General features: G+C 39.5%; 1 protein-coding gene across 2 annotated transcripts in view; it reads right to left on the bottom strand.

Moving 5' to 3' along the window:
* The window catches only part of LOC148412631 (oxidation resistance protein 1A), a 12,777-nt gene extending 628 nt beyond the window's left edge, over positions 1–12,149 (bottom strand). Inside the window, exons 1-15 of one of the 2 annotated variants that reach the window (XM_088433870.1) lie at positions 12,029–12,149; positions 10,246–10,456; positions 9,127–9,308; positions 8,637–8,713; positions 6,571–6,672; positions 6,090–6,242; positions 4,336–4,467; positions 4,084–4,268; positions 2,891–3,207; positions 2,651–2,813; positions 2,332–2,521; positions 2,125–2,241; positions 823–975; positions 661–756; positions 510–583 (exon numbers count right to left, since the gene is read on the bottom strand). In XM_088433870.1, the coding sequence (XP_088289996.1) occupies positions 510–583; positions 661–756; positions 823–975; positions 2,125–2,241; positions 2,332–2,521; positions 2,651–2,813; positions 2,891–3,207; positions 4,084–4,268; positions 4,336–4,467; positions 6,090–6,242; positions 6,571–6,672; positions 8,637–8,713; positions 9,127–9,308; positions 10,246–10,340 (2,036 nt within the window). In that variant the 5' untranslated portion in view covers positions 10,341–10,456; positions 12,029–12,149. Of the gene's footprint in view, positions 1–509; positions 584–660; positions 757–822; positions 976–2,124; positions 2,242–2,331; positions 2,522–2,650; positions 2,814–2,890; positions 3,208–4,083; positions 4,269–4,335; positions 4,468–6,089; positions 6,243–6,570; positions 6,673–8,636; positions 8,714–9,126; positions 9,309–10,245; positions 10,531–12,028 lie in introns of both variants that reach the window. The other variant, XM_088433871.1, reaches the window with a different exon arrangement.
* Positions 12,150–12,187: the final 38 nt, after the last annotated feature.

The raw sequence follows: 12,187 nt of genomic DNA, 5'->3' as shown, positions 1-12,187 counted from the left end.
AAGATGGCGGCAAATCATTTTCTCTTATATTATTTACCAGTGTGAAATGGCCTTGAGTTTCTCACCTGGATTCGTAATATTTACAGTGCTAGCTGTCAACTAAGACCCATTTTGAAAAGTCCGATTAGCAAAAAATTGAATAAATTTGGTTTGAAATCACCCAAAATGACATTTTGACTGCTAATTGATTAAAATTATCTTTAAAGTAAATAATGTGCTTGGTTCTAAGTAGGCTTCATTTTTTTTTTTGCACTTAGCAAGTAAGTTAGCTGTGTTGCCCTGTGTGCCAAGTTTTCGCCATTGATTATTATTTATTTATTTTGGTTTATTATTATTATTTGTAAATATCAAGACTTGAAGAGAAATTAATGTCCTGCTTATTTAAAAAAGGGCAATAAATAGACATGTTTGACCACTCTTGTAGTTACTTGACACCAAGCAAAATGTTTACACGAATAGGCAAAGAATAGATCCCCACCCAAAATCCACAAGTTTAAAGTAAACATTACCTTCCTCCGCCAATAGCAAATGAGTCCAAGTCCCCTTTGATGAAAAAGGAATTTTCTCCAGTCCATCGGAAGCACTGTGGGAAGATGGAAAATATTTAACTCAAAGTGCAGTTTTGCATGTAGGAACTTTATCGCTCCAAATTGTAATGACCTTAAATCGAGGATGCAGCATGAAAAGGAAGGTTTCCCCCGTGCCGTAAAACGTCTCGCTGAGCTTCAACGGGTGCGATAGGAAAGCCCCAAAAACCTGCCAAGGGAAGCAAGAGGTTACACCGCCAGCGGTAGTCGCTACCGAGACTTTTGGAGACTTCACCTCATCCACGGCGTCTTTGATGACGATTAAAGCGGGCGAGTCTGTGGCGCTCACTTTACGGTAAAGCGACTTGAGGCTGGCGCCGTGGCGGGACGTGCTGTACGCCAGCTGCCAGGTGTAAACCACAGTCTTCGCGGGCAGCTCTTTGCACAGCTTGTGAAAAACAAATAGAAACGCACAAGACCAAATGAATGACACCTTTTTATATATTTCTTGTATTTTTATAACTCTAAACTGAGATTTTGGGCAACTCTTTCATCATTGGATATTGGTCAATCAAATGAAGTGACGACCACGCAACATATTTAAGTGAAACTGGTTTGTTCAAAAGTGATCAGTACGAACGGCAACTCTCAGGCTGTCACAGCATCAAAGCGAGTCTTTTGCACCTATTAAAATGCCTTTGAAAGGTTTTATGTCTTTTCACGGCAGACGACAAGGAGCACTCGAGTGCTGTTAGCTAACGGCTAATGCTAGACGCTGCGCTAAAAGTTGGCAACAGGCGTCCTACAATACATGGTCAGCGTAAATAAGTCCTTTCTTAGCGCCGGGGAATTAATGATTGAAAACATTTTCCGAAAAACAACAAGTTGACTCGAGCAAAAGTCTTTGAGAAGCTAATCATTGCGTGACACACTTCCAGGAACAACTTCAAAATAAAAGCATACCAAGGCGTTCGTGTTGGTATTTTATTTGCGATGGTAAAGTTTATTTTCAAATTCTCACCACATTTGGGGGCCTTTTACTCTCATGCAGAGCAATAACAGGCAAACGTATTCTCCTGTGTACCAAATGTAAAAAAAACAAAAGAAAACACACTTGAGGCATTCTAATATCGCATGATCTTCACCTGATACATCTTCATTTTTACCTTTTTTTTTTTTACCCTTTTTGTCCAAGAGAATGACATCTTTTTTATCTGCATGAAGATGTCAAAAATATTTTTAACTCATCCAATGCCAGGGATATATTTTCACATCTTTTAAGAGTCCAGACATTCAATCCCAGATACTTAATATTGATTTATACTTAGTTAACTGGAAATTAATGTCCTTAATATACTTAAGTATTGATTTAATACTTAAGTATCTGAGATTTAATGTCCTGACTCTTAAAAAAAAAAAAACATGAAAATCCGTCCTTGGCATTGAATGAGTTAATAATAAACAACCTCATGGATTTCATTTACAGTAGGGCGGTTAAGGACTATAACCTCCATGTGAAACAAGGGATTACTATACTGCACTAGCCATGTGTCCAAATATTTTTGTTTATGCGCCTATGTGCCTGTAGTTCACTGACCTCTCTGACATGTGCGGCTTCTAAAATGTGGCTGTTCTCCACAATGGCGTTCAGTCCTTCGGGGTCCCGGTCCGTGATCTGAGCAGGCTTGTCCCTGTTGTCCTCCATCAACACCATCTGCAAAGAGAACATTATCTTCTTGAAGTGTTTTCAAACAGATGCAGCAATTATTTGCAGTGTCTTGAAAAAAAAAAAAAAACACCTCACCTCCCAGTCGTCCCCTGAGCTGTGTCGCTTCTGTAACACTTCCTCCTCCTCCTCCTCGTCTTCGTCCTCCAGCAGTACAAACTCCTCTTCATTGTGATCCGCCTCCCCGTCCTCTCGTCCACCTCCTCCGCCCTTGAGTAGACATAATTCTGGTTGCCGGCGCTTGAGGAAAGCGTGCAGCTCCTCGGCGCTAAACGGGGACACGGAAAGCGGTTATTCGGGACAGTTGGGCTAGACAAATAGCTTGGCGGCTGTGTCAACAAGAGGATGAATGGGCAACCTGAGCGGTTCGTGAAAAGAACTCGGGATTTCGGCCTACCTCTCCTGGGAAAGGGCGATCCAGGCTTCCTTTCTGGCGGCGGTGGCTTCAGTCACGCCAAACTGAAATCCTCCGGTACGCTTTTTCTTTCCTGCCGACGACTGAACCCGCAGCCGCACAAACATGACGCACTTGGGACTTTCCGCTGAGGACCTTTCGGGCTCTAGGAATTTCAAAAGGGAACATGAGTCGGTATTTTTTGTTAAAAAAAGATAGTAGATGACCACGCGCTGCAGGTACCTGCGGTCTGACTCGCCGAGGAAGTGGACTCCGCCTCCTCAGTCTTCGCTTGGCTGGACACATCCGGAGCGCCGCAGCAGAAAGTGGCGGCCACACCGAGAGCTCCTCCGGAAGCTTCTGACAACGTCTCGGTCGGGCTGCTGTCAAGATCCTCCGCAGAAACGTTTCTACCGCCATTTGGCTCGCATGCGACAGTAGGTTCCTCTTTGAGACTCAAATTGGAAAAAGCAGCAGGTGCCAAATGTGAAATTGACTCCCCCTTCTGGTCTTGGTTTTTAGCATTCTTCAGCCTGTGGAAAAGTTTCTTCCCTTTTCTCCTAGACATCAAATGAGATACACAGACTTAATTAGTCCCATGATGGAAATTGTTATTTTTGTTCGAATTTTAGTCTAAAACAAATGAGAAGAAAATTGAAGAATAGGAAAGAGTGATAAATACTGATGCAGGATTAAATTCACTGATAAAATTAGCTTCCTTATATTTGTTTTCTCTCATATTTTTGTATTTCTGTTTCACAAAACAGTGTGCTTTTTCTTGTTAATCCCTTGGTGTCCAGGGAATTTTCACTAGCCTGGCCTTATATGGCGTTATATGACTTTGAAAGGGTCGTATAAGGGCCACCCAGTGGTTTTGGGGTGCCAACCCCGCTCGCGAGTTACCATTGAAAGAATTAATGCAAAAATTGTGGGAAATGCATGATAAAACATCGGGTTTTCAATATGTCAAAAATGTACAATATTTCCAATTTTGAATGGCAGTAAATGAGCCCGACATGGGCTGAATTTGAACCCTATAGAGTGTAACTCTCAATCTCCCATGTGCAAGCATTTAGAAGGAAGGCATAATGAAAGTTGACAATTTTTGTGTTTTTCCATTCTTATTTAAGGTCTTGCAGTGGCACACAGCTTCTGTATTCCCCTGTTATTGTTTTTTTCGAGGCTGTTTAACTGAATATTGTTGCCTTGTATTTGTATAATGACAATAAAGCTATCCTTCCTTATCCTATCACTAAATCCCACCTCCAATTTTTTTAATTCATTTTAATAGTGAAAACTGATTTTATTCAATGTTAAATTGATTTTTTACATAATTCATTAAACTGGTAAATTAAGGTAAAACTGTAGCCATATTCTGCAGCTGCATTTAAACAGTGACTTTATTCACGATGTTTACCAGATTTACTTTCGTTTACCTGTGCTGGGAGAAGTGAAAATGAACGTGCGAGATATCTGAGAAGAAGGAGACGGACGACAGCTTGTCCAGGGAGCACGATAGGAGATACTCCTCGCAGCCGTGCTCCTTCACCAGTGGGTGGGTTTTACACGGGTCAAAGAAGAGCTTGCTTGTCGTCACCAGGAGGATACCCGAAACCACACCCTGAAAAGGGCAGGGAAAAAAAAATATTTCTACATGTATGCGTAATTTTTTATTTTGAGGTAATTACCTTGCGGTCGGTGATGTGTCGGCAGAACAATTTAAGGTAAGGCGTGGCATCTGGACCCTCCCCCTGACAGCACTCAGGAGGCAAAGCCAGAAGGCAGAGCTGTCCGTCGGGCAACGGAACCGCCTCCACATCCTGTTCACATCAAAAACACAAAGCTGATCTACGCTTATACTGGGGGGCTTATTGCTCAAATCAGTTTTTTTGTGAAATCAGATTTTTGAAATGAGACCAATATGTGACCTGTGTGAACCCTAAATGGCCCAAAACGGTCCTTCATGCGCATTGGGGACATTGTGATGTCACACAGTGGGCGAGCTTAATGTTAGTGTTATCTTTCTAAATTTGGTCATGTGACATTCGCAAGCTGAGCCATGATTCGTCATTAGCCAACTCCTGAACACCTACGAAGTCACTTTCAGTCGAGGTCAAGTAGCTCGCAATACTTTGCGAGATCTCACAATACTTTTGCGAGCTCTCGCAATAGTATTCTGGGATCCCGCGATAATTATTGCATGATCTCGCAATACTTTGCGAGCTCTCGCAATAGTATTGCGAGCTACTTTTTTCTCCATGTCCCTTTAGGGCTTAGGTGTCGAACTCCAGTCCTCGAGGGCCGGCATCCTGCATGTTTTCCGGTTTTCTTTCCCCAACACACCTGATTCAAATAATTAGCTCATTAGCAAGCTCTGCGGGAGCTTCGAAATGATCCCAATCATTTGAATCAGGTGTTTTTGAGGGAAAAGGTTTGAAAACATGTGGGATACCGACCCTCGAGGACTGGAGTTCGACACCTGTGCTTTAGGGCCTCCGTAGGATGTACTTTCCTTGAACTTTCCTTTTTAAACTCTACGTAGAAGTGCAGAGACTTGAATTAATTAAAAAAAAATGCTGGCTAAAATCAATGTATTCATTTAATGTACTTTACTGCACCTGCCAGACATGAGTAAATGAGAAAAAAACGTTTTTTTTCTTAAGCACAGAATATGGCCCTAATAAGCATCAGAATATCATCACATGGTCTGATTCTATCCTCTTTCATTGACCTAATTCTGTAATTCTTCACAATAGTTTATTTGTATAGTATATATAATATACATAACATGCATGCTAATTAAATGTCTTAACACATTTATTTTAATAGGTGTTAAATCAACATTCACTGTAAATATAAAAGGGTATCTAAGCTGAAATACACACTTTGCTTTTGAAAAAGTCGTCAACAAATGCTTTTAATTTTTAATTTCATGACGCAAATTGTTCCGAGGTATTATAGCTCTCCTATGCATACCTATTGAGTTATTATTTTTAATCTTCTTGGACAGTAAAAGTCCCTAGAAAGTTAAGTAACTGTTGTGTGAAGAACTGTAGAATTCATTTTCAAATTGAGAGCAAACACTTGAAACATGAAGCAACATATTGCTAATTTGTGTTATAATGACACCTTTGCAAAACATTCCCAGCAAACTCACCAGAAATGAAACATTTGAGCTGTATTCTACGTTTGCTGAATATAAAATTCCTAAAAGTACCTACACCGTATTTTCCGCACTATAAGGCGCACCGGATTATAAGGCGCATCTTCAATGAAAATTTTCAGAAATTTTTCGCAAATAGGTCGCATTGCAAGGCTTTGCGTTGTTTATGGGGTACTGAAAAAATATTTCTCAGTGGGTAGGTGCATTATTGAAACAAAAGTTTAGAAAAGTCAATGTATTCTGCAGATTTTTCCATATCGACAATTATTTCCTATTTACCAGTAGTTTGTCGTATTCCCCTTCTGGCAAGGGAGACTGGGCGGGAACGGCGAGTCGTTCTGAGGAATCCGGATCCATCTCCGGCGTCGTTTCGCCCTCACAACCGTCCCGGCTGGCTTCTGCGGTAATTTTTCTCTCCTGGGCTTGCTGCCGCTTCACAACGAAAGGCATGTTAAGAAGTGACTCCATCCCGGCGACGGTGAAGTGCTTCCTCTTTCTGCCTGCATTTCCCCGCCTTATCTTTGTTTGTAGTCATAGCAAATCCCCACATGACACCATGAGCCATCAGAGCCGCCGTAAAAAATGCGCGTACACATCATGAGAGTTGAGCGTAAAGTGCATCTTTTTCCGTTTTAACACTTTCTCCATCCATGGGGTGCGGTCATGAGTTATATACGCAAGCGGAGTTTTGCATGTCAAATCCAGGCAGCAGCAACAACAACAAGTCCGATTGCATCATGTGACATGTGCTGACTCTTACCTCCACTCGGACAAGGGCAGAGCACAAAGGTGAGGATTGTGGCCGAGGAGCTTCGTCATCGCTCGCCCCGAAGCGGGATGAGATGCTAAACACTGACTCATCCTGTGTGGGAGAGTTAAAAAAAAAAACAACAACAACCACAAGACACTTCATTTGGTACGCCGAGAGAAATTTGCGGACTTCTGCCCAAGTAGGATGGACGTTGTCAGCAAGAAAATAGCGGGAATTAGAGGGAAAGAACATTCATGACGCTAAAAATGTAGGGCCCATTTGGAATTTATTATCGGAGAGGTTTAGCAGGAAATTTGACCTTGAAATGATGGAAAGGTTCTCTGTGTCTGCCAAGTCCCAAAGGTGTTCATTAAATAAGAAAGTGCTAAGGCGGTCCTTCTCAAAAAGTGTGTGTGTGTGTGTGTGTGTGTGTGGGGGGGGGGGGGGGGGGGGGGTGACCCCAGGGAAAAGGCTGTTTTTGCCACTTCACCTGTAATTGCAATAAAATAAGGATTTACTTTTTTTTTTTTTTTTTAGGATTCAGATGCACTTAAATATTAACAACTATAAACGCTGTAAAAAAAACAAAAAAGTAAGTCGTTAATGTTTTTGAAACTTTTTATATTGCTTTTTTCTTTTGTTAATGTTAAAAAAAATTATACAGGTTTAGGTATACTTAAAGAACTTTTATGGATAATCATTTTATTTATAGTCAGAGCGGCGAGTGGGTTTTTTTCTCTTTTCTAGGTTGGTTGGTTGTTTTTCTTCTGTTTTAGACTAAGCTGTAACCCAGATAAACGCTGTAAAATAAAAAAAATAATTGAGTTGTATTATGTTGATTTATATTGCGTTTTTCTTTTGTTAATGATAAAAAGGGTACAGGTTTAAGTACTGTATACTTAAACATTTTTTATAGATAATAATCTTATTTATAGTCAACAGCTCAAGTGGAGCGGGGGTGGGTGAAATATTTTGTTTCCGAGGAGGGGGGCTTGGCAAAATATATACATATAAAATATAATTGAGAAGCATTGAAGTAGTCAAATGTCAAATTTGCCAAAATAAGTCATAAATAATAGAGAAATAAATATTCACGCTGATGTGTTTTTTTTTATTTAACACAAAGCTTGAACATGATTTACAACTCAAAATAAGAGCGCGAATGATTTAAGCTGAAAATAGAAATGTTATTAGGTATTATAGGTTTCGTTCTTATGACAAAGAAAGTTGACTTTATTTTGCAAAATATAGTTGTTCTGTGAGAAAATACAAAACATTTTCTAGAATATTTTTTTTGATGAAAACATGCATTAAAAAGGAAAAATGCACATATATTTTCTTCAGAATACAGACGAAAATTCAATGTATATGCATCTAAAAAACCCTAAAGGGATGCATAAATAAAAATAATTGTTATAGAAAAATAGACCACGAAAAAAGTCAAAAAATAAACAGTGAACAAGTGTATAAAACCCTAAAGGGATGCATAAATAAAAATAATTGTTATAGAAAAATAGACCACGAAACAAGTCAAAAATAAACAGTGAACAAGTGATCACATGAACTGTCATTATTTTAATACTGAATTAAACCTTTTTTCCAGGAATAAGATGCCAATGATATTTGCACAATTATTGATTTTATTCATTCATTAAATAAAAGGCAATTAATTTCCACTGGTGTGCTGCTTCAAGCAAAACACAGTAACCATAGCAAGACAGCAAAATTCTGTGCAAAGGGTTTGTCTCCAAGACGCAAATACTTCTTAATTATTCCCCATCCAAGAGTTTAGATGATAAATGTTTAGAAAAAACAAATAAAATACCTTAGAGTTAACGTTAGAAAATGCCGTCCTTTTGTTGTATTTACTGTAGAAGCTCTGAAACATATTCATCCAACCCATGACGACTGAAGTAATCGCTTATGAAATGAACCTTGGTCACTCTTTATTATTTCCCAGCCATAAAAGTTATCCAAAACTTTATATAACAGCGGGACCGTTTTCCAGTACCCCCCCCCCTTTTTTTTTTTTTAGCTCTTGTATCATCAAGTGTGAAGTAAAATGTGTGACTAACCGTGCTACTTTTGCCCTCATGTGACAATTGTCCCATCTGCTCTTGCTTCACTCCTGTGTTGGAGTCCCATGAGGTTCCTGTGAGGAAACCAAACGTCATGCTTTTAACATCAAACATTAAAACCACACAAGTTCTACATAAAATTAAAAAAATATGTATAAAGTTTAATATTTCAGTTTAAAACACTGATTCTGAGCGTGTTCTATTTGGACCACTAATGGTACTCTGCCTCCCTCTAGCGGTAGTAGAAATAAATATCCCTTAGACTTAATCTCATCTTTTTCTTCACAGGCCGGTGGCATTGATTAATATAGACATTTGACACAGCTCACAACTCAAGTAAAAAATAAATACATTTAAAAAAAATTGCTTAGTATATGAGACAATGGTTCTCAATCTTTTTTCAATAATGTAGCCCTTGTGATTTTTTTTTTTCTGTGACACTTAAAAAACGTAAAATTCTTGAGATGACTTTACAACTACAGGGTACCTTGCAAGTAGTACTGGCGCAGAATCGGGTTTCGGATGTGCGGGATGTGGTCCAGGGGTCGGCCCGGGCCAGTTTGGTACTGATTGTGATTTTGGCCGACTGAAGGGTTCGATGGAGTGTCCCAGGTCCGTTTGGCGAAGCGCGGCGGCTGAGAGACCCCCATGGGCAGCTTTGAGCCCAGCCTGAAGACACGCAATAGAAAATTTGGCCCTCCAGTTGATAAAACAGCATCCGTATCATAAAGAAGCCAAGACGTTTGGTTGGAAAATTGGGATGCAAATAATGATTTTAAGAATAATTATTGTGAAATCATTGATAAATCTTATGATCTGTCTTTGTAGTCTGTGACATAACAATAACACTTTAAAACATAGCCATTAACTGGTCTCTACCGCCACCTAATGTTTTGAGGTGAAACCAAATCAACAAAGAATTTTCTGTTTGCCGATATAGTTAGACAAGTAAATGTTGCAAAAATCGCAGGAAAGTCAATGTCATAAATCCTATTGAAATGCATCACAAAAATTGCAATTATAATGGTTTTATATGGTCCAAAATGTGGACAATGATTATTTTTGTATGCAAAATCTTGCACGTCCAGCTGCAATCATATGTCAGAATTTTTGCATTTTGAAAATGCACATTTTAATCATCAGCTCCCTAGTGTTTTTCTCCCATTGATTCTTTTATGATATCAAAATAAAAGTCAAAGGAATTTCCATCATTTGTAACACGAAGCCACAAGCCTTGGTAGATATTTACAATCTGTTGATTTTTTTTCTTTTTAATGAAAGAAAAATAAAATTAAAAAAAAAATATATATATATATATATTTTTTTTTCTTTTTAATGAAATAAAAAAATATAAATATTTTCTTTCTTTTTAATGAAAGAAAAAAAAATATTTTTTTTCTTTTCAATGAAAGAAAAAAAATATAAATATAAATATATATATATATATATATATATATATATATATATATATATATATATATATATATATATATATATATATATATATACACACACACACACACACACACACACACACATTCTTTATGATGAAGGAAAGGCTCGTGAATGAAAAAAAGACTTCCAAGCGGGATGCCATAATCCTAACCTGGTTTTGACATTGCCAAAGTAGCTTGTCCGCATTTTGTCCCTCTGTGGTTTGTGGTCCATGGCAATTTCCATCCTCCTCACAGACTGTGCCATCCTCTCCGTCGCTTTCGTCTGCCGCTGGCAGCGGTTCCGCTGTGGAAGGATGAGGGGTGCTCAACTGGCATCCTTCCTCCTCTTATTCCCCATGACTGGCCTTCCTTTTTCACTCCCTGCAGTTCACAATATGAGGCGGAGACTTAACAGTGGTGCAGAGGGGGGTCAGGTTGCATACATGGCCGGATTTCTGCAGACGCAGGAAAGTGATCTTAGTGGACTAATGGAGCCGGTTGGCCGATACAATTAGTGTGTCAAATCAATCTGGTGAGTGCATGTAGGAGGTGCTACAAACACTTAAAGGACACATATGTAGTTTTTCACCATTAAATTACCGTAGTTACCGGGTATCTTAAATTCAACCCCAAAACATTCTTTTAGCAAAAGCCACCCATTCTTTTCCATCTCAGGGGGTGACCATTTCACTTGCAATGAAATGACATCACAGCGCCCCCAGATTGTGCATTCATTCAAGCGCTACTATTGGCCACACGTCTCTCTCAGCTAAAGAGGGGGTGGGCAACTACGGTTTTAGATGTCTCTGCCCTCCATTCAATTAATCAGGATCATTATAATGGCTGCTGAAGAGCTTGCTGATCATTTGAATCAGGTGTGTTGCAGGACAGAAACATCTGAGCTGCAGGATTGCAGCTCTCGAGGACCAGAGTTGCCCACCCCTGCTCTAAGGAGTTCCTTTTTCTCTTTATCATCAAAGACGACAGGAACACTCAGAACCAAGCAAGAGAAACTAATATTCACAAGGCAGTTGCAATGCATGCTGGGAAATGCGTGGTCTCACTATTGTTGGAATATTTTCAAAATTAGCTGTGCTAACAGCAGCCATGGCAAATGTCATTTAACCTAAAGTTTAGTAGCGATACTGCTGCTATTATATGAAAGTTAAACAGCATTCTCTCATCATTTTTTTCTAATCACAACTGTGCCGTTAGAGTATCACATGAGGTGTACATTAATATAATAATGCGTGACTTTGGTAAGAGATTAGTTAAGTGAGGCTACATTTAATTCTTCCTTGCTGGTTTAAAACCAATTTGCTTGGAAAATTATCATCCAAGAACAAAAATTATGAATAATAATTAAATAAGGGACTGTGTCGAGCCTTTCCGTAGCTGAATCGCAGGCCACAAATGCCCCCCTGGCTGTAGTTTGGATATCCTGCATCATAGACAAAGGACAATTTACCCAGTGTACAATCCACTTTTTATATAACTGTATATAGCTTTCTTGTTTAACCTGACAGATTTCATCTAAAGTGCATTTAAGTGGTGTGATATTTATCGAATGTGCAACATGAGCCACAGTTAAGTAAAAATTGGGAAACAAAGTTCTAAATATCTGTGTCATGCAGAAACGAATGCTGCATTGCAAAGTGGTGTTATCAAATCACAGCACAGGAATGCATCACGCCAAAAAGGCAGGCCTGCAGCTGTCATTGCGGATGGTGATTTTGTTTGATCAAGCTAGCGGTCTTTTACGACACACACCTATGCAAAGAATCAGTGTGCTTCCAGGAAGTGTAGTCGGGCGTGTGTTAATCGCCACAGGGGAAGTACAGAATTGTACGAGACGTATGATTCTCACAAGGCAGCAATGACCGAATGCATAACAACACATTAAATAATAAACGGATGAACCGCAAGCCAGCGGAGGCAGAAGTTTTCACATACCGATCACTCGCCGACTGATACCGAAGGCCGCCGTCCTCGAATTGTTGTGTTATGATATAGCCGCATGCGAAAGTGCTGCGTTCACGGTCCGCCCCCTGGGCAATTGTCAGCCCTCTCCCTGTCAAAGACGGCTTCCGGCAAAAGCGGAAATGTGTGCCA

The sequence above is a fragment of the Hippichthys cyanospilos genome, chromosome 14, assembly GCF_059441005.1.
Source record: "Hippichthys cyanospilos isolate Australia breed blue-spotted pipefish chromosome 14, RoL_Hcya_1.0, whole genome shotgun sequence".
NCBI lineage: Eukaryota > Metazoa > Chordata > Actinopteri > Syngnathiformes > Syngnathidae > Hippichthys > Hippichthys cyanospilos.
This window is presented reverse-complemented; position numbering and strand designations above follow the sequence as displayed.